At 47.4% G+C, this 26,446-nt stretch overlaps 3 protein-coding genes across 4 annotated transcripts in view; all 3 read left to right on the top strand.

The window, feature by feature from the left end:
• Nucleotides 1-8,597, top strand: part of LOC121364833 (MLX interacting protein) — a 44,578-nt gene extending 35,981 nt beyond the window's left edge. For both annotated transcript variants that reach the window (XM_041488451.1, XM_041488450.1), the window contains 4 exons: nt 856-983; nt 1,988-2,111; nt 2,738-2,867; nt 3,346-8,597. In XM_041488451.1, coding sequence (XP_041344385.1) covers nt 856-983; nt 1,988-2,111; nt 2,738-2,867; nt 3,346-3,467 — 504 coding nt within the window. In that variant the 3' untranslated portion in view covers nt 3,468-8,597. The remainder of the gene's footprint in view (nt 1-855; nt 984-1,987; nt 2,112-2,737; nt 2,868-3,345) is intronic.
• A 5,145-nt stretch (nt 8,598-13,742) lies between these two features.
• LRRC43 (leucine rich repeat containing 43) lies at nt 13,743-22,170 on the top strand. The gene is made up of 12 exons (XM_041488709.1): nt 13,743-15,284; nt 15,359-15,613; nt 15,861-15,971; nt 16,105-16,244; nt 16,851-17,089; nt 17,691-17,869; nt 18,183-18,306; nt 18,511-18,650; nt 18,779-18,859; nt 19,107-19,286; nt 19,776-19,851; nt 21,897-22,170. Exons 1-12 carry the CDS (start codon nt 15,195-15,197, stop codon nt 22,049-22,051), a joined length of 1,770 nt encoding a protein of 589 aa, XP_041344643.1. The 5' UTR covers nt 13,743-15,194; the 3' UTR covers nt 22,052-22,170.
• An 84-nt stretch (nt 22,171-22,254) lies between these two features.
• Nucleotides 22,255-24,460, top strand: B3GNT4 (UDP-GlcNAc:betaGal beta-1,3-N-acetylglucosaminyltransferase 4). Its single transcript, XM_041488744.1, has one exon. The coding sequence runs from the start codon at nt 22,658-22,660 to the stop codon at nt 23,774-23,776; it is 1,119 nt and encodes a 372-aa protein (XP_041344678.1). The 5' UTR covers nt 22,255-22,657; the 3' UTR covers nt 23,777-24,460.
• Nucleotides 24,461-26,446: the final 1,986 nt, after the last annotated feature.

The following is a 26,446-nucleotide window of genomic DNA, read 5'->3' as shown; positions in this document are numbered from 1 at the left end:
ATTTGTGCTTGGGTTCACAGAGCAAAAAATTCCAACTGATTTCTCATTGTCCAATGACTTTGTCCAAACTAAAAACTTAATCTGGCTACACCAGTTAACTTAGTTCACTAAATTGAAATACAGATATATCTGCACAACAAAATTTTTTGTGTCCTTTAAATACCAATGGCTTTGAAACATGCAAAATATGAAAGCTTTTTGTGTAGCATGTTGATTTGTTTTTATAATTTTTATAGTTTCAGAAATTTAGGTGATATGTTGTCAGAATTTCACTTCCTGGCTTGATTAGCCTATTTGAAAGGAAGTCCTTTTTGAAAACTCAGCTTTACTGAAATGTCTGGTTATTTTATTTCTCAAGTACAGATTTTTTTTTTTGGTTCCTGCTAACTGAAGAGTATTATCTCCTTTGATGGGTCCTTCTGTTTAATAACTTCAGGTTTCCCAAACGAAATTATTTATATTATCAACTTAAAGCAGCGCTTCTACCAGCACTATAAATCTGTCTGGAGATGTTGCACATACTTCACTACTTAAGTAAAACTGTAAATATTTTTAAGAGGACAGATAATGAAATAAAACATTTTAAATTATTAAAATACTTATTTGAACAAAGTAGCAGAAATGTAATTTATGAAAGAAGACAACCCCTACAGCCACATTTCGCTGTACTGGAGTGTGAAGAGGATTTAGAGAAACGCAGAGTTGAGTATCTGAAGTGTTTTGCTCTGCCTGATCCTGTGCTTTTACACACACTGAAGGAAAATTAAAAGGTGCTGGAGTGCAGGTTAGAAGGACAAACTCATAATAACCTCAGGTTGTTGCAGGAAGTGAGCTGTGTGTCTGTGTTTGGCCTAGATCAGCCATGCCATCACACTCCAGAAGACAGTGGAGTACATCGCCAAGCTGCAGCAGGAGAGGACCCAGATGCAGGAGGAGACCAGGCGGCTCCGGGAGGAGATCGAGGAGCTGAACGCCACCATCCTGTGAGAACGGGGAGCTCCAGGGGTGGAGCAGCAGCAAACAGCAGGGAGTGTGTCCTCAGTGTCACACCAGGGAGCAGATGGGTGTTGGACAGAGCAGCTCCAAGCAGAGCTGCTGTGGGATGGGCACTGGTGCAAATTGTGTGGATTTTCAGCAAGCTCTCAGCATGGAATGCACAACAGTGGCAGCATCAGGGAGGATGTGTCAGGTCAGAATAGTTCTGAGAAGAAGTCTGTGAGGATATTTTTATAAAGCTTATTGGTGATTGAACTCTCACTCTTTGCAATGGCTTTGCTGCAGTTTTCTTCTCAAATGCAGTCAGTTTTTATAGGAAATTGTGACTGAGCACGTAAGACACAGAACTTGGGCTCCAGGATTTGGCCACTGGCTGAACATAACTGTGATAAATCACTTCACCTTCCCAGTGCCTCAGTTTCCTCTGTGGGTTTATGGTTATGTACTATTGCAAAGCATGTTGAGAACTGCACTGGCTTTATTTCCATCTGCAGAAATTTTGGGCTTAAGCATGATGTTAAAATTAGCAGTAAATCAAAATATTTTTATTTTTCTTGCAAAATATAATGAAGTCTGCTTGGTTTTATTTTAAATTGGTCTGTTTTATAAGAATCTCCATTACATCTTCTTCTATAACATTGCTTAGGAGTAACTGTAAATTTTTCCTTGACTCCTAATATGCCTTGTCCTTAATGGATGCCCAGAATTAATTTGCTCTGTGTTATGCTTTGTTTTCAGTTTAGTTGTTTGTAACCAGAAGTGTTTGTAGCAGCTTGATAAATTACTTTGCTGCATGAATATAGACAAGGTTGTTGGGAAAACAGTTTTTATTCCTGACTGGAGGAGTTACACTCTGGGGGGGATCATGCACTGGAAAGCCCCTCCACCAGAGATACATACCAGGAATACACACTTTTCTCCTGCTGCAGTTTTGTCTGGAAGAGAACTGTGTCCTTTTTGGTGAGATTCTGACTTTTGAACATCTTCTCAGTTCTTGCCAGCAGCAGCTCCCTGCTACCGGGGTTCCTGTAACGCGGCAAAGGTTTGACCACATGAGGAAGATGTTTGATGAGTATGTGAGAAGCAGGACCCTGCAGAACTGGAAGTTTTGGATTGTATCCTTTTATACCAACCTTGATCAACTTGGGCTTTGGTACCGGTACTTTTAGAGCCAAGAACTTGGGATTCTGATGCTGTGACTTCAAGCCAAGTTACTTAAATAGCAAACATCCTCAGTTTTCATCCACATCTGCTTGTGGATGTGGATTCTTGCAGAATTTGTTCACCTCAACGTGTGGGAGGTAACTGCAAAGTAAAATGCAATGCAGAGGCAAGGTTTTCTTGCTAGGTTATTGTACTGCAAGAAATCTTTTGTGGGCTCCACTGTAACTGCAGCTCTGGTTGTCTTTTGAGAAGCATACATAGACAATAGCAAAGATTTCAGGGGAAGAAAAATTACAGTTACTGAAGCTGTTCAAAAACTTGCACATGCCCCTTTTTTTCCTCTTCAGGTCAGTGTGGAGGAATTTTGCAAAATATAGTGAATATCACTAGGAACTGAGGTTCCATTTTGTTCTCAGTCTTAGTGTTAGAGATTTCAAAATACAATTATTTAAACATTGCAATCCCTCTGGCAGTTGAAGTCCATTTAGAAATCCAGTGTTTTCTCTGCCATAGCTTTTCCCATAGTATGTTTTGAACTCCCCCTTTGTTGTCTCCCTTAACATTTGATGGTTTGCAGTTCAGCATTATTATTAAGCCATTGTTTGAGTCCTTCAATGGGATGGTTTCCACAACAAGCTTTAAGGATCTGAACGAAACTGCACTGGCCTGGTTGGATCAGCACTGTTCTCTTCCTGTTCTGAGGCCAAGTAAGTGAAGTTCCATCCAGCAGCTCTTCAGATCACAGAAAGTATAATATAATAGCATTTCTTAAAAGTCAGAGGAAGGCAAAGAAAGCACATGATGCTGAATGTGGCTTTCGCTTCCTTTTTGTTAGCTCAGTGAAAAAATAAGAGCCTCTTCTGACTGTTAAGACAGAAAAAAATTTTGTTGAATATACCAGAATTTAAACAGTCTTTAACTACATTTAAATTTCAAAAGCTTGACTGTAGTTGGAGTATGTTTGGCAGTGTGATTTATCTCCTAATGAGGGAAGACCTCTGAGATTTGTGTTTAGCTTTGGAGTGACCTCCTGTTTGGGCATCACTGCTCGATTCTTTCCCTCTTGCCTTTCAGCAAGTATTAATTTACATTTATAGCTGTCAAGGGATGCTCTCTTTTGCAGAAGAAAGATCAATCAGATTAATAGCTTTTCCTGATGCTTTCCTGCCTTTTCTTTTTTTGTAGTGGTGCTGAGCACCCTGCGGCAGCTGAGCAGGAGCACCTCGATCCTGTCGGACCCGTTGCGGCTGCCGGAGCAGGCGCGAGAGGCTGTGACGAAGGTGAACAAGAGAGCTGGGGAGACCTAACAACCAAAGACACTGAGGTGCTTGTCCCAGGGGTGGAGAACCTGCCAGGCCCTGCCTGCCCAGGCTCCTCCAGTCAGTGCACTTTAGAAAGGATTCTCTCCATCACCCGAGACATTGTTCAGGGCACCTGGCCCTGCCTTGCAGGTGATGCAGCGTTGTCAGAAGGTTTGGGTTCCTCTCCAGTGCTGTGCTGTGCTCTGTCAAGTGAGAAAAAACACCAAGCTCAGGTAAACTCAGCAGGTTTGAGCCCTGCAGGCAGCAATAGATCTCCATCAATGCATCCTTATGCAACTAATGGAATGCCCTCAGTTCTCTGAAGTGTAAATCCTGTACACCAAGGAATGTGCTCTTCAAGGGGAAAAAATACTTCTGATTTCATGAAGCAAAATGTGCTTTTTATTTTGTTCTCTGGTATTCGGTTCCATGTGTTTTACTTGAATAGTGAAAATTGTTAAACAGGATCATATGAAAAACCAAAGGAGGAGAAAAATCTGTCAGTGATGTCAACTCATGGCAAAAATACTAGAATTAAAATCTCAGGCTGTGTTTTGTGTATTTTTATTTTAATGAGTGTATAATTGCATTTGATCGGTTTCAAGGCGTGCTTTATTTTCTAGTAAATAAAGTAGCTGATTTTTATTTTTTTTATATAGCCATTGCAAGGGAGTAGCAGGCTGTGCAGTAAGTGCAATAAAGCAGTTTTAGATTGTATAAATTCTGCAATTAGGATAAATACATTAATTTTATATCAGTTCAATCAATGAACTATTTTCTTGCACACTGCACAGTTCAGCTGCCATCCTCACAAAATGTGCACATATAAAACACATCCATAGGTAAATGTAGTAGCACTTCAGAGACAAGAATTGAGTTTGTAATGTTAAAAAATTGGCTTTTTTATTATCTCAGAAGCTATATCAAACCACACAAACTTGCGGTCAGTTTCTTTGCTTCTTTGTCTTTTTTTTTTGCTTCTTTTTGCCTTCCGTCTGAAAAACCTGAAGGACTTTGCTAGGCCTGGTCTATATGTATATCTGAAGGTTCTGTTCTGCGTGAATTGTAGAACATGTAAAAATAAGTTTAAAACTCAAAATACTGCATAATGTTTTTCTGTGACAATCTCAGCATGTACTGTGCTCTGCTGCCGGTCAACTGAGTCCCGTTCCAGCAGTGATTGTCCATCCTGGGACAGCACTGGGATGTTCATTCCAGCTGATTGTTCATAGTCTGGATCATCCCATGACCCTTGTAATTCCACTCACGACTTGATCCTAATTTTTCAGAGCTATGCAAACGGTGGGAGCACTTCCCTTGAGCAGTTTTCTTCCAGTTTCAAGGGCAGGCTGGAGGTGCTGTGCGTTCTCTCACTGTGGGAGAATGAGGAATAACTGGAGCACTTGGGGGTTGCACACTCTGAAATGGGCTCAGTAGGTTCTCCTTGGGGAAAGGAGCTTTTCTCAGCATTGTCCCCAGTCTCCTCCACTTGGTGGGTCAAAGTTTGGAAGGAAATGGGCCTGGGGAGTAGGCTGAGCGCACGTGGAGGTTTGTTCTTGTTTGCCTTTGCCCTCCGTTCTTGCAGCTAATGGCTTTCCTTGCAGAGTTCCTTTTGTGAGAGCAGCACTGTAGGAAGGACAAGGCACAAAAGGTGAGCTTCTCCCTGCATGGAAGGACTGAGGACTGAAGGGGAAGGCAAAATGGCACATTTTGTACCAACACAGCTTCCTCTGTGCAGGCAGAGGGGACATGCTTTTCTTTCTTTTTCTTTACAGTAGATTTGACATATAATTTGAAGTTTGTGGCACATGTGGAAAACTGTGTCCCTGTGACAGAAGCAACAAAATTCCAAGTCTCAGCCAAGGAATGGTGTGTAAAGATTGTCATAGTAATTAAATAGTGAGTAGATTTTCTGGAGGGATCCATTCCCAGATCTTTCATAATGTTGTAATCAGTTAAACAATATTATTTTGAATACATCTGGGTAAGAAGTGTTAAATAAGTAAATCCTTTTTTTATCAGTGCTTTCAATCCTCCCATTTTTATCACTACTTGTGAATTTGACTCCAGTAAAATCATTTTAAACTGTGATGAGCTGGGGGTGTCCCTTATGTCCTTTCCTTGGAAAGGACATCACTGTTTGTGTGTTAAAAGCATGTGTGGGTTTCTAGCAAGAAAGCAGCAGGCATATTGTCCAAGAGCTGGTGTTTTTGCTGAGCTTTACAGATGAGCAGATCCTGTAATGCCTCTCCTGCTTGTCAGCAGTGATGGTGTGTGATTTTTACCATTTCTGGTATCAATGACGTGGGGGTTTTGTCCCAACAATCACAGTGCAGTACAATCATCCTTCAGGGCCCAGGGAGATCTGAGAACTGAGACCCTAACATCCCATATGTCACTGAATGGATTGGAAACTGAAAGCAACCTTAAAGGAACAGGGAGGGGTAATTCACCTGAGCTGCCAAAAGTTTTGTCCATTCACAGTTTTGATGTGGATGGAAAACTCATCCATCAGATTGCACCATGAGCTGGTTACAATTGGAGGGAAAGTGCTTGTTTAACAATTTGTGGTCCAGAAACAAACTCAAAGCACTATTAAAAAACTGCAAATCTTAAAGAGAAAAAAATTTAACTATTGCTTACTTAGTCAAGAGTGTAGGAGGGAGGAAAGGAAAAGTGAAAAGATACTTTCCACTAGTGCAATTACCAGAAATGATGTGGCTGCTCTTTGAAGCAGTGATTCAATATGTTCTTGTCACCCTGTTGTTGCAGATCAGAATTCTTTTTATCAGTCAGCCTTGTGAGGACAGTGATTTCACTTCATTTGGAAACACAGGAGGATAAAAGCTGGTTTATGTCTCACATCTGAACAGTAGAACCACTAAAGATTGGTATGGAAAGAGATGGACCACGTATGTATTAGTTCCTGAATAGTTTTCTACTTTGATTTATGTTTTAACACCTTAGTCTTTCTTTCTTACCCATGGAGGAATTTAAATACTTTATTTTTTTCAAAGTTTTGTAATTTAAGCACTCTGATTTCCTCAGTGTCACCAAAGTAAGCAAGCCAAACACACAGTGCCTATAGTCTGCACAGAATTGCAGGTGCTGCACATCTGTCTGGTGCTAAACTTTTGGAGAACCCCCATATAACTGAATATAAGTTATATTCTGTCAGATCCAACATGTTTCACTCAGTAAAGGAGTGGCTAAATAACTTATTTATGGCCTGTGATATGCACAAAGTCAAAATGGGTTTGTCTACTGGTTCCTTCTGACCTCAAATTATATTAATTGGTATATTGTAGATAGCCCCACCCCAAAGACAAATTCTGGAGAGCTGGGGCATTATCTGGTGTAGTTATTAGCTTGTGTTGTAGTTACTGGGCTCCTTTTAGCAGGAGGAGTAAGGGTGAAGGTCCAGGAGCAAACTGGAATTGAAGGAATTTTTGAGGAGGAAGATCAGAGACAAGTGCACACTTCACCATGACAGTCTGATCTCTGCACAAAGCCAAAGGATTCTTGGTTAATACCATTATGACCTGACTGGAATGTTCTTCCATGCTTTTCTAGACCCCTGGGGAAGGCTTCCTTGAAGGGGGGGCTACCAGAATGTTTCCATCTGTGCCTTAGATCTTGGTGTCGTGAGTGCATTTGATTAATCATAAGTCATCCATTTTTCCCCCTAAAATGATGCTGTGTGGAAAATTCAGAGAATGGAGAAAGTGGGGCTTCCCTGGCTTTTTAGAGGGTTTTATCTGTGTGGCATTGCTGTGACTCTTTCAGACTGAGGTCATGAGTAACTGTTTCTGTGTTTGGAAAAAATTGTATCTTCCCTGCTTCCCTCCACCCCTCTCCACTGCCATGTGCAGGAACACGTGTGCACACATGGACATAATCTCTGCCAAACCCAGGAACAGGCAAGGACTTCAACCTCTACATCTGAAATGCCTTGAAAAGACAAAGGGCTGTCAAATGTATTGAAAAACTGCATCTCTTTGTATCTTCAGGTTTTTTTACATTCCTCTGTGTGTGTGTGTTTGTGTTCACATGTGGTAGAAGGGACAGGTAAATTTAGTTTAGTTGGCTTTTAAAGCCCAAAACACCTTAAAAGGAGTTTGAGAACAGGAGAGGGAAGCTCACTGCAGAAATGTTCAGTAAGATAATGTTTACTTGAAGGCTGTTTCACTTTCTCAGTTTCTGGAGTGGATAATGCTTGCTTTGATGTTGTCAGCTAGAAGGTACTGCTGAAAATTGAATGGGTTTTTCACTGTTTTCTTCTTTTTCTTTCTGTTTTTGTTTGTTCCTTCCCACCTTTGTTGCATGGAAAACCACCAAAAAACAAAAGGCTGATGACATCCAGTTCAGGTTTTTTAGGGATTCAGTCACACCAGTCTTGGAGGACTATGGACAATTGTTGATAACTTCTAGGAGTTTTTTAAATTAGGTGAGACATCAGGAGTTTTTCTATGACTCCTCAATTTATACACTTGAGTTGCAGAGGAGATTATTTGGTTTGGTTTTGGTTTTTTTGTTATTTTTGTTTTTTTGGTTTTTTTTAACAGGATCCCAATATTTTTCCCACAACATCACTTAAAGCTCTAGTTTTCTTTGGTTTCATTCTTGGTTGGATTTTCTTTTCACATACCTTGTAGAGTACCAAACTGTAGCTTTATCTGTAAAACTTGAGTTCTTCAATTACAATTACAGTAACTTCAGTTACAATGAAATACACCTTTGGTATATAATGGAATTAATTTCTGGCCACTGTCTGAACATTTTATATCTGAACTTTTCCAACATGAATAAGGTTTTCAGTCAAAAGATATCAATGTTATGAGCAAGCCTTTTAACAATACAGTGAATAAATATATTGTTTTCTTCTTCTAACCTTGTATTTAAATGTGTTTTAAGTGAATGGAATTCATTCTTGTTAAGAAAAAAGGAAAAAAAAAAAAAGCTTGAAGGTATGAGGACTTCAGGTTGTGCTCTTGCTTTGCTTAGGTTTCCTGTTCTGTTGCATGACAACTTCTGTTGTGCTGTTGATATGTAGCACTTTTCAGTAGGTCTGTTAAATTGTGCAATGCATTTTTTTATATTTACAACCAAAACAATAAAGGATATTTTTTGGAAGAAACTGGTTGTATTGCCTTTGTTTTCTGACTGGAGGCGAGGAAATGGTAAGCAGAATTATTCCTAGACCAGGGTCTGCACCTGGCATCCTTTTTGCAGCTCTAAAAGGTGACAAGAGCTCATTGCCCTGTGAACAGTGCTGGAGTTACCTTTGGATTTGTGTGTTTGGCATTCCCAGAGCAGGGCTCTGTATTCTCTGTGGAGTTGCTGAAGTTTGGACTCCTTTTGGCATTGATATCGGTGTTAGGCACTGAGCTACTTAAGTTCATTTTAAAAGTGAAATAAATAAATCTGCCTTTAATGACTGATTTTTGTTTTTCCCTGGTAGGACACTCCAGCTGTCTGTGCTTCAGTTGCCACCTCCCTGGTATTTTGGATTTTCTTGCCTAGTGGAAGCAGCAGTGAGGCTCTAGTTAAAGTGAAAGGTAATAGAAGAGTGAGAAGAAGGATTTTATTTTAAAATCACCACACAAAAGTTTGTGCTGGTTGATATTACCCTTGTGATTGGTTCTTTTGATTTTGTGGTTCTGATGAGAACTTCTGATGAGTCAGGCCTGTGGTTCCAGGAGGCACAGCAGGGTTCAAAAACCATGCATTTAATTTTTCAGAAATCACAAGCTTGATCTCACATAAAGCATTTTGGTGGGAGTGAAGAGCAGTGCTATTTCAACAGTGGTAAAACAAATCTTCAGCCTTCCTCCACTCTTGACCAAGCACTACAAATGCCAGAGTTAATGCAGTGATGTTATCAAAGCTCTCTGGGGGGAAGCTGTGGCTGCAGAGCACTGTTTCTGTATTACTGATTTAGTGGTGATTTCAGGGAGGCTGCTGTAACTTCAGCTGAAGTGCCAAAAGAGTTTGTGAAGTGGTTTCTTTTTGTGGCTGGCTCTGCTGTTCCTTGAACACTGCCAGAAGTGGACCTACACTTGCTCTGTGGAAATGATGCCAAATGAAATCACTGCTATAAGTGATCAGTGCTATAAGTGATTTCACAGCCCAGGGCTCTCTTTATTTCTAAAAGAATGGAATAGAATGCTCAGTAGATTTTTATTTGTTTATTTTAACGTATATTTTCCCTCAGGAGCTCATCTCTGCACTTTCTCCAGGAGGTGGGCAGACAAGGAGTGGTTATTTGGGTGTTGGGGAACTTCCCTGTATGCAAACCCAGAAGAGCCTCTGTTGTCACCCAGAGAGATGTTTAACATGCTCCAGTATCAGAACAAGGTGTGTGTGTCACACCTCCAGTGCCTTTCCACCACCAAATGGAAACAAACCCAGGAAAGATGAGACTCATCACATCCCTGGGTCCTTCTGACTCTCCTTACAGAGCCCATCTGTGGCTCCTCCTTCCCAACCTTTCATTCCTCATAGGCCTCAAAAGCTTTGTTTCCAACCAGGATAAAAGGGAACTGCACATCAGGAGGTCTTTGCTGGTGACCAGATCATGATGACAGCAGAGATGCTCCCTGTGGCCCAGGTGTTTCCCCAGCTTGCAGCCCTCCAGGGCTGGGGAGGATTTATCTGAGCCCTGGTAACCCTGCACCAGGAAGGTCACAGGGCTGCAGGTGTTCTCTCACTGTTCTGCCTGGGGCTTGTGCCTTTTCCTCTCTGCAGTGACTGTCTGAGTGTTCCCCCCTGGGGAAGAACATCTCTTTCCCAGGTAGCTCTTCCCATGACGTTTGGACAGACCTTCTGACTCACTTTGGCATCTTGTTAGCACTGCTGAGGAAGCATTTCCCTTTCTAAGGAAAACCCTTTTGTTGAGCTATTTGTATCTTTAGAAGGTGAAACAAAAGCCATGCATGGGAGGGGAAACCACAGGGAGCAGCCCTGTATAATCCTCTGGTTCAGCAAGGCTTAAGTGGTTTGTGTCAGTCCTTCACAGCGGTGATGTTTAAGCCCTCAGGGTATGACTGTTTTCCTCCTCTGAGAGATTTGCTGACCCCACCTGAAAAGGTCAGGCAGGTGTTGCTTCAGCCTTGGGGATAAGCACCACCTCAGGCAGTGACTATTTTTTTTTTCCAGCCACTCTTCTTTTTTCTACTAAAAGTGAAGGAGAGGAGGTTGGGGTTTTACCTTCTTTGTGCCACCACTATGTGACATCTCCACAGCTGTGTCTGAAATGGGCCCTGTTTGGGAGGAATTCTTCCCCCGGCTCCAGCAAGGAGCTTGGTCCCTCAGTTCCTCTTAGGAAACTTGAGTGCTTTTCTAGGATCCCCCCTCAGACTCCTGGGGGGCTGGCAGTGTAACTCAGCTGATATCAAACCCACTTTTCCTGGAGAAGTCTGAGCAGAACAGGGCCAGTGCAAAGTATATTGTAAAAAAGAATTAGTAAAAAGATAATCCAGCAATATTTGTTTTATTTAATATTTTTATTAAGTTCCAGTTTCTATCCAAAGGTGGTAACATGAAATGAGTAAAAGCATTCATCTACTAAGTAACAAATAGATCCCTTTCAGTATTAAAATATAAGAGTTTAAAATATGAATAAATAAATATATAAACTAATTGCTTAAATAGATTTATAAAAATAGATGTTATATAAATTCATAAATAAAATTCACTAGTAGAGAGGGAAGTACAAAATCAGCCTGCTGATAATCGATTTTTCTTTTGAAAAACAACTGCAAGATAAAAATATAAATAACATTAAAATTACTGAAATTACACTTTCCTGATTGCTTATATATGTCAGGGCTGGTTAATTAAATTACCTTGACTCACTTTAGTCCATCCCTATTATATGCTGTTGCAAATAAGACAATATAAATAGTTTTATAATAAATACATTCAATAACACATTCCTCCTTTAAATATTAAATTAAACTGGATTATATAGTTCTAGAGAATAGCTAGTACATCATCAATGTTCATCCTGGCATCAAACTGATCCCATAACCCCTGGTAGGTCTCATTTACCGAGACTTATCTTCAAGTTACTTTTTCATTCTAGCATATCAAACGGCTTCTTCAGAGTACAGCTTTCCTGTGAGTTGCATGATGTCCTCATATTTCTTTAAAACCCACCAGATGTAGGTTTTTGTGTCTGCCTGGCTCATGGTGTGGCCCTGGGGCAGGTCCTGGCTGCTGCAGGTGTAGAAGGCAGCGCCTTGGCGCACCGTGGTGCTCAGCTGGTTGAGGTTGTCCTGGACCACGCCTTTGGAGCTCTTGCTGCAGAAGGTTTCTATGTTACCTCCCAGGGTTTTCAGAGTGTTGAGGATGTGGTGCAAAGCACAGCAGTTTGCCTGGAAAGCTGGACATGTGGGTATTCTGTCTGCCATGTCTCTGGCCTTGGACATAACTGTCTGGGGCTTAGGGTGGAATGTTGCAGAGATGCACTTGTCCTGTGGGGAAGGAAGAGGAGAGAGAAATTATTACATGGTTGATCCTTTGGTTTCCCTTTCTCATTTGTGTTTCAATCTTGTATTAACACCTCCATCCCTCTGACCAAGCAGGCATTGCACAGAGTTTGCAGATCCCCGTGCCTTGTTTGCCTTGGTTCTCAGCTTTTCTAAGCCTTGGATTCTATTCTTTGCTGTAGGGGCAAAATTTACCTATTCCAGATATCTGGTTTAGCCAGTGTGTGTTTCCAGCTGTTTCAGCAGAGATGGTTTTGATTTCAGAAATGAATTCAGAGGAAATGTCAATGTTGATTTTTATCAACATACTCTTGGGAACACAGTCCCAGGAACTGAACTTTGTCTGAGGCATTGGCACCTGGGTTCAGTCAGCTATTTTCCTTTCTAAGGAAAGGATATGTGAGCAGGATTTTTAGCAGAAGTGCTCAAGCACTAGGGTCAGACTGAAGGGCAAAGCAATTCTCACCACATTTCTAGTGATCTGACTAAATTCCTGCAAGAAGATGCCCAACAGGACTCGGGAGACTAAGAAGGAATACTGGGAATCAGGAAGATCCCAGCTGGCAATGAGCTGAGGCAAAGCTATCCAAGTTCTCTGCAGCTGCCCTTGCTCCAACTGCCCTGAAATACCACAATGAACACTTTCCTTCTTGCATGAAATACAAGGACCCTACTTTAGGTTTTAACCCAAATACTTCTTTTCTGGTGGTCTTTCCAGTGTTTTATAATAATTCAAGAGATTTCTCCACAGACATAGGCACAGCACATGGAAAATGGTGCACTTACATAGAATTCAAACAACTCATGAGCTTTCTGTTGTATTACTGATGCGAAGGTTGGTATCTCTGTAGTGAAGTGATTCTGCCTCTCTCCTGTAGTCACTCTGCTTTCTGATGTCTCTGTCGGTGCCATGGAGCCCAAAGGAACCAGTAAACAGAAGAGGAAGATTGCAAACCTGTTGATCTCTGCATTCAGATGAAGAGAGGAAACCAAAAGGAAAGAGAATACAATGATTAGTCCCAATCTTCTGCATAGCCTTTTGCAAATCGTAATAGTTTTGTGCAATGTGATACATTTTTAAAGCATATAGGCATGAAGTGGCTGAGCTAGAGGTGAGCATCAACCAGAGCAATCTTACAGCCTGTAGCAAGGTACGTCACACCCACCTGCTCTGCATTCCATGGTGGGATGGGACAGCAGTGGCTTGGCTGGGAGCTGGTTTTGGAGCTGGTTCTGGAGCTTCTGCCTGCCTGGAGTGCTGTGGATGGGGCCAGCCAGGCTGCATTTAAGTGCTGTGGAGTCCTGCGTCAATGGCTCCCCCACAGTATTTTTTTTTTTTTTTTGCCAGTGATAATTTGGGTTTTTTTCTTTTTTGAAAGATTACATCAAAAGTTGATTCAAATGTGCCTTCACTGATTGTGATCTACGTGCACAGTTTCAAACTGACATAGAGGGTGTCCTGTGTCATCTCTGTGACTCGGAACTTGCCTTGGCCATGCCATCTAAGTCCCTGGGCTCTCCAAAGTGTGGGATTTAGAACATAAACTCTTGTTTTATTTATAAAGGTGGTTGGAAGCACATTATTGCTACCCAAAGCCATTACTTCTCCTGCAGAGTCAGTGTAAGAGTGACCCAATGTAGGGAGTGAAAAAGGCTTGTGTGCAAGGTAGGTCAGGCCTCCAGTTCCATGTATAAATTCCTTTGCTGGATGCCTCTAAGACCCTGTTCCCAAGGGATGCTCAGGATCCCCCCTCCCCATCCCTGTCTCCCCTGAGGTTGTTTTCTGCTTCTGGTAACCAAATGCAGGAAATCCTCATGCACACCAAAACAGAATAGGTGCTAAGTAATGCCAAGGAAGAGATGAGTTAACCATGGCCAACAGAAAGGACAGTTCTGGCAGACACTTCTTTTATTTGAGGGTTTTATTATTATTTGGTGGGAAAATGGAGACAGAGAGAAAGAGAGATGTTTCTTTGTGTGTGGTGTTCTTTAGGAATGTCCCTACAAAGGCAGTGGTGGGTACAGATGGCTCTTTTCTGGCAGAAGGATGATCTTGGAGGGTTTCTTGTTTGGAAGCACCAAACCTGCAGAGATGCAGTTGGTCAGTGGCCCACAGGAAGATCTGTGGAAGGTGCAGGAGCTTGTACATAAAAGATGCCATTGGGCACTGCCAGCCCCCTTCAAGCTCTGGCAGATGGGCACAGCCAGGGAGTACTGGGATCTGGCCTTCCCCCAAGAGCAGGAGGATCTCTTTGTGCAGCACTGAAGGCAATGGGGCCAAGTTATTTTAAATAGTGATGCAAATAAAAGAAGCAGAATTTTTACAGCTTTGCTTTTCCACAAAACACAATTCAACCACTGGTAATTTTCTTTCAAAGACTTTCAGAAGATTGTACTTCATTTTCTCCTAAGGATAGCACTTTACCTGGTTATTCCACTCCAGGACATGCCATCATCTCATAGCCTGTGCATGATGTGCACATCCTTTCTGGTCTCTACAGGGCTGTGATAAGCTGCTGAGCTGATAAGGGAGCAGGTCAGCATCCATCCTGTAAAACCCAGCCTGAGAAGTTCAGCTTTCCACCACGAAACCATCAGACACCACAGAGCAACTGCAATTCATTTGGTGAAGCTCTGCTGACACATGCTGCTCTGTCAGCCCTCTAAAATGGAATTTGTGGCCATTGCTGTAACACCTATTGCTGGAAAAAGGAAATTAATCTCTGCCTGTGGAGACCTGATGCTGACCTGAGACACAGCTGTGGCTTTTGTTCCTTGAGCTCACCTACTTTTTCCAAGTGTGGGAGCTAGTATTATCAGCTGTGAGCTTGTTTTCTGGCCTTACATGGTTGTGTGGCAGTGCCCTCCACGTAAAGGGGAGAGCTGGGGTTTTGGAGCTGACTGAGACCCTGACTGCTCCTTCCCTGAAGCCTGAGTGTCACTGAGGACACAGATAAGGGAAATGGTAAATTCCATGCCACAGGTCCCCAGCCAGGGAAGAATGCTGATGCTGCACCCTGCAAGTGCAGCATGAGGCCACCTGCTCTTTCCCTGGTGGGGAGCAGCCCCCAGAACTCAGTGGGAACCAGAAAACCAGGGATTTATTCCCAGCCAGGCAAGCTTGGTGCTGTTCCAGACATGCTCCACCCTCTGCTTGGAGAGTTTGGTTCCATGGCACCATCTCCTAGCGACAGGAACACAAACCACTGAGCCGGGAGATTCCCTGCCTGGCTGGGGCTGCATGGCAGCACCCCGCAGCGTCTCGGCTGCTTTTCAGGAGTACCTGCATCACCTGGGGCTGCGGGACTTCCCCTGTGGCCTCGGCAGCTGGGTAGGGGTCTGGGGGGCACAGCCGTGGGACGTGGCACAGGGCTGCCATTGCCTCTCCTCTCTCTCTGTCCACAGAACGAATCCCGCCTCAATGGCCGCAGGAGCCCCCAGGCACAGCCATTGGGGCTGGAGGAGGCCGTGCTACCAGGAAAGGAGACCCCTGAGGTGCTGGTGGGGCTGCTGAGAGACCAGCACAGCCCCTGGGCACTACCCTCTGACTGCAGCCCCCAGGCCCAGCTCCTGCGGGAAGTGGTCGTGCTGGCACCCGAGATCCTCCATGGCTCCAGGGTCTTCCAGCTTGTCAAGTCCCTGCGGATGCTCGACAAGGGGGTAAGTGCAGCTGAGGCCCATAAAGCTGTGTCTTCCTGCTGTCAGGGAAAACATGCTGGGAAAAGGACACCTTGCCATCCCAGGGTCTTCCCAGGTGCTGCAGCTAGAGTAGAGCTTCTCCCCACGTCCTCCCCAGGATGTTGTGCTAATCCGTGCCACACAGATGTCACGCAGATCAAGACGTGTCCAGGTCACCTTGGCCACGAGGTGCCTCAGAGACAAGTTGGCCAAACCCAGCTCTTTGCAGGTGGAGGAGGTGGATGAGGGTCTGCTGCGGTTCCAGCAGCTGGAGGAGCTCGTCCTCAGTGCCAACCACATCAGCAGAGTAACCTCGGCCCACCTGCCCCGGACTCTGAAGGTGAGTGAGCAGGGTCTTGTGCAGGATGGGACAGGAATTCCCATGTGGGAACACAGAGAAAGCCAAACAGCTCAAGGGGGTGCCAGGAACAGCTTGTTGCCAAGGTGTTTGTTGTTCCTTCTGTCCTGGGCAGGTGCTGGAGCTCTGCTGCAATGCTGTGGCTGATCTGCAGGACCTGTGTGCTCAGCCACCCCCGGAGCTCCAGCACTTGGGGCTGAGCTACAACCGGCTGTGTGGCCCTTCCCAGGAAAAGCACCTCACTGTGGATTTCTGGTAATGCCACAGGCTGAACGTGGGCTCCTGAAAGAGAAATAAGCAGATGCGAACAGCTGATCTCAAGCCATGGAGGTGGCCCTTTTTGGGAAAATACAGAAGGGAAAATTTGGGGACAATTCAGAATGGTTGTTTCTTTGTTCTGTGTCTACTCTCTGTGCAGAGTAGTCTGTCTCTGCTGTCATCTGTCTCATGCCCAGAGGTTATTTTGGTCCTTAGCAAGGTGTGAAATGGGGAAATCACCAGGGGAACTCCCCTGACACCCTTCCCATCACAGTTCCATTTCCCTGGGCAGTTTACTTTTTCCAAGTCCTTCCCAAAGCCACTGCTGGAAGTCTGTAAGCATCTGAAGCACAGACTGCATCACCAAATGGTGCTGTGGGGTCATCAATGGATGCTAAAGACAAGTTTTTGTGTTGTGGGGCACACTGGCAATGGACTGTATGGCTCAGGAATCTGGAACTGGCCTCCAGATTGGATTCCTCAGTTCAACCCAGTTTGTGCTGGGGAAATACGATTTTTGTTTCTTATTTTGCTCCAGGGCTGTAGCTTTCTATCTTCAAATAGGCTGGCTGCCTTATATCCTTCCCTGGATTCTCTCCTTAGGCCAAACCTTGTCTCCCTTGACCTGAGCTTTAACAGCCTGACGGACCTGCTGGGGCTGGTCTCCCAACTGTCCACCCTGCAGAACCTCCGCACCCTGGTGCTCCAAGGGAACCCACTGGCTCTCATCCCCACTTACAGAGGCTTCCTCGTGGACAGCCTGCCCAAGCTGTCCATCCTCGATGACATCTATATATGGCCTGAAGAGAGGCAGCACTTCCATGGGCTGGCAAGGCAGCCAGGTGAGCCCTGCCTTTGAGCCTGCCCGTGCTGACCCTGTGATTCAGGAGTGGGGTTTGCATTGTGGTTGTATAATTACAAGTGAGGTAGTTTCAGCCTTAGGCTCAAGAACAATCCATCCCAGTCCCAGAACTGCCTCAGTGTCCTGGCCTGCCTCAGCTTTTCTTCCCAGACACCATCTGGTTTCAGATCATGGATTTCCCTCCCAAGCTGTGGCAAGAGGAACATCAGTACATGGGGCTGCACTGTCTGCACACAGCGGTGCCACCTCTGTGGCACATCCCTGACTGGGATGAGAGCAGGAGGCTGGGAACACCTGGGATGGGAAACCTCTCTTGATGGCCCCTACTCAATGAGTTTATGTGCTGGATGTGCTTTTTGGAGAGTCAAACGTTGAAGGAGCAAAGCAGCCAAGCCAGGAGGTGATTGCGTGGCTTTGTAGTGACGCCACGTGGCAGTGGTTTGTCACAGCATTTGCACAGGCTGGCACCGAGGGATGCCAGCAGGTGGGACATGAGACCTGGAGGTTTCTGCTTGCTCTCTTCCTTCCTCTCTCTGGAAGGGAGGTGCTGCAGCTTCATGGCAGGATTGTTTTCCTTTCAGAGCTGATCAGGAGTGAAGCACGAGTGGTTGTGAGCATTGGGGAGATGAAGGGACTCCCTAATCCTGAAGATTTTCAGCAGCTGGAGGTTGGCTCTGAGGGTCCAATGATCACCTACAGCTACTTTGTGACCTACGAGTTTGCAGAGGGAGAGGAGCTTGAGGACAAGGGCAGTCCTGAGGTTGGTGCTTGATTATGCTCCTGGAAACAAGCAGCAAGACAGGTCACAGCAAGGGGACTGCATCTCCAGGATAGGGGGTGATGGGCCTGATGTGGGGAGCAGCAGTGCTGGGGACAGAATTCCCATGTGGCTGCATCCAGCTGCCTGCATTCCACATCCCTCTTGGGGAGCCCAGAGCTCTCTGCACGTGGGAAGGAACTCACAGCCCCTCTCCTGCTGACTGTGGCAGACCCTTTCCCTGGCACTGAAGTCCCTTCTTCCCATGAGGGTGGGCTGGGGAATAGGATTTTGGAGACAAATCCGTCTGTTCCAGGGAACAGAAATCCACCAGAGTCCCACAGTGGCCACGCTGGATGTGGACAGCTCTGCTCAGGACACAGGAGAAACAAAGAGCCATCAGGAGCCTGAAGCCACAGAGGAGCCCAAGCCCCACTCTGGTAATGAGGAATTATAGATCTTCTGTTCCACGTCTCAGGGCAGGTTTATAGCTCTTTGTGGGGTGTGGTGGCATCAGGACGTCCCTCGCAGTGCCAGCTGGGCTGTTCCTGGGACTGATGGATAATGACCTGGCACCAGCTGTGTCCTGGGGGTCCTTCTGGGAAAGAGAGGTCTCCTCACAACTTTTTTGTGTCCCTACACAGCGAGGGTATTTTCCACCCTTGGACAGCCCTGGGCAGACACCATCGACTGCAGCTACAGGAAGGAGCACATTGCCAAGGACTTGGTGGGGCTGAAGTCCTACCTGGAGGCTGGAACCATTGTCTCTGTTGTGGAGGAGAAGGTGAGGGTGTGGCTGAGCTGGATGAAGGGGGAAGAGCTGCTGGTAGGCCCAGCCAGTGGTATCACAATTCCCTCTGGGTGGCAGGCTGGGATGGCAGTGACCCTGGGCCAGCTCCTCTCTCCGGGCAGGTGCTCTCATGGCCTGTGGATCCAGAAGAAAATGCTGTCACAAATAAGGAAGGACAGGAGCTGAAGAAGAACAGTGCAAAGGTAGGGTGCCAGGAGAGAACAATGACCAAATTCTATCTGAGTTGCAGAAACAGTGATGGGAGAACAAGGGCCCTTCTCCTGGGTCAGCCTGCTGTGTCAGAGAGTCAGACCTCTCCCAGAGTCCCCCCTTTCTGTGGGGGGAAAGCAGCAGCACCTTGGCCAGGATGCAGTGGTGGGCAAGGGTTGGGGTTGCTTCTCTCTGATAAGAGACCCCAGCCTTCTGCTGAGGCCTGTCCCCATGTCCAAGGACAAACAGAAAAAGAAGAAGAAGAAGTCATATGAATTCCGCAGTGACCCTCCCATTCGGAGCACCCTGGGCACCACGAAGGTGACCTTGGAGACCCTGCTGGCCACCAAGGACCTGGTGGCAACTGTGTGTGACTTTGGGATCCTGATCCCTGAGAAACCACCAGTTCTGGAGGAGAAGGTAAGGAGCATGTCCCTGGGCAGGGCTGCAGGCTGGGGTTCAGCAAATGCCTTCTCTAGCCTGGGCATCCATCCGTCCATCCCTCAGTTCTCCTCTCCTCAAAATGGGGCTGAAATAGCCCTGCCTGACCACCATCCATTGCTGCTGGTGTGGTTATTTAAGGCTGATATTAGTGAGCAATTCTGCTACTTTTTCTGGGTCTAGGAAAATAGATGAGTTTATTTTTCCATTCCAGAATGTGTAAGCAGCCACTCGTGCTTCCTCTGGTGCTCTCTCTCAGCATGGCAGCACATACCAGCTGTACCAACTTTCTGTTTCCTGGATTCTCTTCTCTGAGCAGCCACTCTGCCGTGCTCCTGCTCCCCCTCACCTCTGTCTCCTACCCCTGAAATCCCAGTGACAGCACCCAGATGATGACAGCTGGCACAGGACTGAAGGAGGGCAGTGAGTTTCAACAGTGCCTTACTCTGGAAACATCTCTCTCCACAGGAGGTAAAAAAAGGCAAAGACAAGAGCAAAAAGCCCAAAGCAGAGAAAGGAGACCAGACCAGCCAGAAAACCAAAGGTGACAGAGGGTGGGGTGTGTGAGAGAGCAAACAGGAGCAGGGCCCGGCCACCCTGCCAGCTCCAGGAGCAGGGACTTACTCACATCCTGAGCCTCGGGCTGTGAATACAGACATTCACTGCGGGGCTCTCGGAATAGACACAGCCTGGACTCTTTATGAGTCGGTGTCCGCACAAGCAGCCAGGGTGGGCTGCCAGCTGCCCTGGGAGACTCACACCTACAGCACCCTGTGCCAGGGGAGAAGAGCAAAGCAGATTTTTGGGTGAGAAAAGTGCTGCCCACTGTGTCGGCTGCCAAATGTGGGCGGTGGCGTGGGCGGGCAGCCGGGCAAGGGCTGCCTGGGATGCATAATGAGCTCCTCATTCACTGCCAGCTCGCATCTCCCAGCTCTTTGCAGAGGGGATTATTGTTCTCCCTGGTTCGGAGATGAGATGCACAGAGAGCCCCAGGTGCCCCAGCCAGCCCATGGCAGGGCTGGGAACAGATCCAAGTCTGCTGTCACCCACCAAGAGACCACCCCGATCCTGCCGGGTGTGTCTCCTGCCTCCCCAGTGCAGAGCAGCAGCCTTGCTTAATCTTGCTTAATCTGCAAACCTCATCCTGCCTTTTGCAGGTTATTTTTCCATCAATCTTGGTTCTGACTGCAAAAATAGCAGTGCCAGCACATCGGAGGGGTAATGCAAGAGCGGGAGGAAGTGGGAGAGGGTGGCCAAGCAACTCTGAAAAGCTGCTCGTGGGTCAAGGAGGGCAGGGAGAGGGCCAGGCCTCCCAGCACTGCTCAGAGCTACCAAAGGAGCTTTGTTTTCCTGCTCTGGCATCAGATTTAAGGGTGCAATTAACCCGGAGCTCCAGGCTGCTTTCCTGTGCCCTGTCACCCACAACAAGGTCCCCATCTTTGGGGGGGCTCTCAGAGCTCTGCAGTCCTGGGCTGTGTCTGCATTCACAGAAGCTGGTGGCCTCCCCTAGCAACCTGAAAAGAAGAAACTCATTGAATTGCTGTCCCCCACAAGAAGATCTGTATTTGCAATGTACACTCAGCCTGTTGCTGAAACAGGCAGCTGCCATCAAGCAGCTCAGCTTCAGCAGTGGTTGTTTCTTCCTTCCTCCCCTCCCTGGTGTGTAGTCAGTGCATGCAGGAGGTTTCCCTTCAGCTTGAACGAAGGTGAAAGTGCTGTTGCGTGCACAGAAGGGTTACTGCTTCAGGAAACCCACAGCAGTTAGAGATTTGTGCTTAATTTGGTGTCCCCCTGTGCCTGTGCCGGTGGGGGCTGGCTTGGCTGCACTGTGGGGCCACTGAGAGCATATTTCAAAGTGTGAGTGCAAAATTCACAGTGCCTAAAGATGAGCTGCCCCACAACTTGCTACACCCGCTGTCTCATGGCTGTGACTCACCAGAACACCCCAGCTGTGGCTTTTGTGGGGGGCTGCTCAGCCCTGCTGAGCTCAGTGTCTGCTCTGTGAGTCACCAGCTGCTCCGGGGGTGTTTGACACCTGCACATCACCTGGGGACTGCCCTTGGAGCTGTGACAGTGGCCATGCCCCAGGGGACAGAGGATGACTCCCAGTGTGTCCAGCAGGGCTGTGGAGGGACTGGCACTCTCACAGCCGGGAGCTGAGGCTGATTTGCATCCCTCAGTCAGCAAATGCACACAAATAATAAGTCTTCTCAGAGGAATTGGGATCACTTCCAGACTGCTCAAAGAGGAAAGGCAGCAGGCTTTGTCACAAGCCAACCATTTGCCCAGACACTGAAGGATGTCTTCAGAAGTAGTCTCACGTAGGTCTCATTTTACCTCACACTTGATTTTCCAGGATCCTTGAAATCATTTATTTCTGTATCTTTCTTTTGCCCTAGGGCAGTTTCACAACAAAAAGAAAGGGTGCACCCCGGTCAACTGCCAGCCTAAAGATGCTTTTTGGGCTTATCATTGAAAATCATATTCAGTTTCCCGTTGAGGCCCAGTCACTGCTGACACCCTTGCACACTGCTGCTTTTAGGATCATTTACTCTCTCAAGACAGTGACAAATGTACTTCTTACCGCAGGAAAAGGAAAAAACACAGACACTGCTGAAGTGGAGGAGGGTCAAGAGCTCCAGCCGGTGCCGCTGACAGTTCGATTCCAGATGCAGCTGCTTCGATGGCCCTTGGCAGCCAGCACCCAGAGCCAGGAGAACGTGGCCATGGGGAAGACTCAATGATGTGTCCATAGCAGAAGCATGAGTGGAAATAAACCACACGGGAACGCTGCGCGGAGCCTGGTTAGCTGAACCGCCAGAGCTGGGAGATGCCCCGGGGCTCCTGGTGGTCTGTGGCTGGTGCTGAGCTTCTGCTGGAGCTGGAGCGGGCAGGGGGCGTTGGGTGGGTGTGCGGGGTGCAGGGTGGGTGTCCGTGCTGGGGACACGCTGCCCCGGTGCCGGTGCCACCCCCCGCATCCTCCGCCCGCGGGCGGGGCTCGGCAGCGCCGGGGCGGGGCGGGGGCGGTGGCAGCTCCCGGGGAATCGGGGAGGGAAGGCAGCCCCCGGGGAATCGGGGAGGGAGCAGCAGCTCCCGGTGAATCGCGGAGGAGCCTCCTCCGCAGAGCAGGGCCGGGGTTCTGCCGTGCGGGGTCACCGTGGAGCGGCGGCTCCAGCCCGGTCTGCGCGCCCCGGCGGGGCTGGGGGCTCTGGACCGTCCTCACCGGCAGCTCCGGGTCCTGGTGAGAACCGGGGGGAAGCACCGAGACACGTCCCAGTCCCAGGTAAGGTGGGAGGGCACGGCTCGTCTTCATCTGCCCGGCCGGGACCGGTCCTGCACCGGATGCTGCCATGTATCCCAGGATTAAAAGCCTTGTGCTTTACACCTTCTCATTCACGCTGCTGGCCTGGGTGTTCTACATGAAGAAGGAGGCGAAGTTGGCAGCATCATCAGCAGAGCAGAAAGTGGATGTGGTGGATCACAGACTGCAGCCCTCGGTTCTGGACAGCGCTGAGCACAGCAAGTGTTTGCCAAACTTGACCTTTGCCAATTCTTCTCTCGCCCTCCCGGAGCCTCACCGAGTCTTCCTAACCTACAAGCACTGCAGGAACTTCTCGGTCCTGCTGAGGCCTTCCAGGTGTAGCAAAGAGATGTTCCTCCTGCTGGCCATCAAGTCTTCCCCCATCAATGTGGACCGGCGTGTGGCCATCAGGAACACGTGGGGGAAGGAGGTGTCCATCAGGGGCAGGCACATCAGGCTGGTGTTCCTCCTAGGGCGCTCCGAGGCCAAAATCCAGCTGCAGCCCCTGCACCAGCTGCTGGCCTATGAGAGCCAGGAGTTCGATGACATCTTGCAGTGGGATTTTGTTGACGACTTCTTCAACCTGACCCTCAAGGAGCTGCATTTCCTCCGCTGGTTCACGGAGGACTGCCGGCACGCCAGGTTCGTGCTGAAGGGCGACGATGATGTGTTTGTCAACACTTACAACATCGTTGAGTTCCTCCAGGAGCTGGACCCTGAACAGGATCTCTTTGTTGGGGACGTGATTGCCAACGCCCGGCCCATCAGGAACACCAAGGTCAAATACTTCATTCCAGAGCCCATGTATGGAGCCACCTTCTATCCTCTCTATGCAGGAGGAGGGGGATATGTGATGTCTAGAGAGACAGTGCGTCGCCTCCAGAGCACCGCAGAGGACATGGAGCTCTTCCCCATAGATGATGTGTTTGTGGGAATGTGTCTGGCAAAGATGTCAGTGACCCCAAAGAACCACGCTGGCTTTAAGACTTTTGGGATCCAGAGACCTTTCAATCCTTTTGATCCATGCTTGTACAAAGAGCTGATGGTTGTGCACAGACTGAACCCAACAGAGATGTGGATCATGTGGACGCTGGTGAAGGATGACAGCATTAGGTGTGCAGTGTCGGTGACACACAGCTACAGCAGGGGCTGGAAAAGGAGCTACTGATGAGCCCAGGGATTGTGGCTGGTGACAGAGTACTTAAACTAAAAATCAGGTTGTGGTAGAAACGTGTCCGTTACTAACAGACTGCACTGGAGCTGTCGTGGTTTGGTTTGCAGTGAGTCTTTTTTCTGTCAAGGGTTACTTGAAGCAGTTGACTTGTCACAGGGTGGGGCTGTGGTCAGTGGCTTCCCAGCCAGACTGTGCCGGGGGAAGTCACAATTGCCACCTGTACTGATGTCTGACTGCTGGCCAAAGTCAGTCTCATGTGGGACAGCCAGCGATGACTAAGGAGTGACAGAGCATTTGAAATTTACTTGAAGGCATGGAAGAAAGGCCAGTATGTCCTGCTAGGTCTGCTGTCCCAGGGCAGAAACCCCACAGCTCCTACCAGACAGCAGGAGAAAGGGAGTGGAGTGGGGAGGGAAAAGCTTCAAAAATACATGGCCTTAACACAGCAGTGATGATGATCTGGGGGACTGGGCTCTGCCTCCAGCCCTTTGGCTTTTGCAGAAACTCACAAAGGTTTACATGCACTGGAAACTTTAGCACAAACACTTTCTGATCTGGTTTGAGAGGAGCCACGTGTTTTGAATAATCATCGTGGAAGAGTGGCTGTAGCTTCCCATGTTGTGTGGGAGGTGTTTGGTTCGTTTTAATGTTGTGTATAAATAAAACACTTTTCAAAAGTATTTACATGGGAGTATTCTTAGGTCTTCTGAAAGCTAAGAGCCCTAAAAGCCAGGGAAGGCTGAGATCTGGTGCTGGGTATTTGCATTAAAGAGGAAAATGTTAGTGGAAATGGATACTTGCTCCTTCTTCTGTGAGCTGTTCTCTGCCCTGTTCAGACAAGATGCATTGACACAAAAGTGATAAATCTGAATGTGCTGGAGTTGCTAATTTGAGAAAAGATCAAATATAGAACTAAGTTTTGGTGATTCTTTTGTGAAGCTTATCAGTATCTTGCTGCTAGAGCAGGAGCTGTGGATGAGCAGGAAGCAGCCTGGAAGCCTTAGGGGAAAAAACAAGCAAATGAGTAAAGAGGAAGTGTGTGATTAGAGCAAGCAGAGTCCTTTGTGCTGTGCTGTTGTAATTGCTGTCTGTAGTGCCAGCTGCCCAGCATCCATCCCCCACCAGATGGGAGCTGGAGCTTTGAGAAGTGCCCAGGAAGTGCTGCCAGGAGGCTCCTGCTTGTCCTGTAGACAGGGACACCCTGAGAGCAGAGGTGTGGGAGCTCTCAGTGGGATGGTGAGGGACTGCTGGTGATGGGCTCCCTTGGCCCTCTGGAGCACCTGGAGTAGCTCTGGCTGAGCCCCAGGGCTGACCCAGGCTCTTGGGGCAAAGGTGCCACCTCACAGGAGCTGTTTCTGTGCCAGTGTGAGTAGGGTTTGTCTCAAATAATTGGGGGCTGTTCATCCTCAGGGTGGTCTTGTGCAAGTTGTTACTGTGTTTTCTGGCTTCAGCTCCAACAGGGTTGCATTAACTGGAGCTGAGACAGTGCCTGTGTGCAGTTTTAGGTGTATTGGCTTTGTAAACAAGGCCAAGTATCAGCAGCAAACCCCAGGTTCTGGGCACAACTCTCTGGGCACTGCTGCTGGTCCTGGAGAGGAGGCTGCACAGAGTGGGCACTGTGGTGCCCTGTGAGCTGCTGTGCCAGCACTTCTGTGACCCACTCGATGATTCCCAGTGCAAACTCAGGAGCACAGAGCATGATGTCATGTCTGTTGTGGGCATAGGTGTGGGGCTAACTCCCAACTGGCAGCTCTCACTTCCTGACAAAGGTGAGGGACTCCTTTCTGCCCTGTTTTGGGGCAGTTGGTGCTCCTCACCCCCACTTTGACTTGGCTGGCCTGACTGGTTGGTCCCAGTCACGTCGGGCTGGATGTGTGTGGAACAGCTCTCGGGCAGGAAGCGCAGTACGTGCAGTGAAACAAGAAGTGGGGTCACAGCAGGGCTGGGAGCAGGCCCTGAAAGGGGAAGAGGGACTTTCCTGGCTTTGCAGGCTCCTGGCCAGTGCCATGCAAACATCTGAGTAGAGTTACTGTGGCATCCTGAAAGGTACACAACTTGTTTGTTCACTCAGGTCAGGGGCTTGGCAGTTGTTCTTCAACTGCAAAGGTACCAAAGTAGAGCAGTTGTGGTTAGAGGTTGATCTGAGGCTGTATTTGGCTCCTGAGGGCTCAGCTGTGCCACCACCCAAGTAATCCTCTCATCACAGGGTTTTTTTTTCCCTAATGCTCCAGCCCAGAGCTGTGTTTAGCACAGCAGACATGGGCAGCTCCCTGCAAGCTGAATTCCAGACTGTGCCATCCTCCTTGGATACAGCAGCACCCAGTGAGGAGCAAGGAAAGAGGGTTTGTTAAATTTTCTTTTTACTACTTAATCTATAAATGAACAGTGTTGTGCACCTGAGATTGCATTTGTTCCAAAGGCAGCCAAAATGAGACACCTCTTACGCTGCAGGTAAGAAAATTCCTGGTCGGTACAACTCAATTTAGTAACACCAACCTTGACACTGATACATCAGATGCTAATCTGTGGTGAAAAACCTTTGATTAATGTGTGTTTTCTTACACAAACTGGCAGATGGGGATCCAATCAACGGTGATAAAGTTGAAGTGGATGCTGTTCTACAAAGCAAATTTCACACCAGCTGTCAAGTTAGGAAATGAGCAG

The sequence above is a fragment of the Pyrgilauda ruficollis genome, unplaced genomic scaffold (genome assembly GCF_017590135.1).
Source record: "Pyrgilauda ruficollis isolate IOZ18807 unplaced genomic scaffold, ASM1759013v1 scaffold9, whole genome shotgun sequence".
In the NCBI taxonomy this organism is placed as follows: Eukaryota; Metazoa; Chordata; class Aves; order Passeriformes; family Passeridae; genus Pyrgilauda; species Pyrgilauda ruficollis.
Note: the sequence above shows the minus strand (reverse complement) of the source record. Positions and strands in the feature narration are given on the sequence as shown.

Excerpts from the sequence above, each read along its gene's own strand:
- LRRC43 (XM_041488709.1), top strand. The coding sequence starts at position 15,195 with ATGGCAGCACCCCGCAGCGTCTCGGCTGCTTTTCAGGAGTACCTGCAT. Across the intron at positions 15,285-15,358 it reads CCTGTGGCCTCGGCAGCTGG|AACGAATCCCGCCTCAATGG; the intron begins GTAGGGGTCTGG and ends CTCTGTCCACAG. Across the intron at positions 17,870-18,182 it reads AGGACAAGGGCAGTCCTGAG|GGAACAGAAATCCACCAGAG; the intron begins GTTGGTGCTTGA and ends CGTCTGTTCCAG.
- B3GNT4 (XM_041488744.1), top strand. The coding sequence starts at position 22,658 with ATGTATCCCAGGATTAAAAGCCTTGTGCTTTACACCTTCTCATTCACG.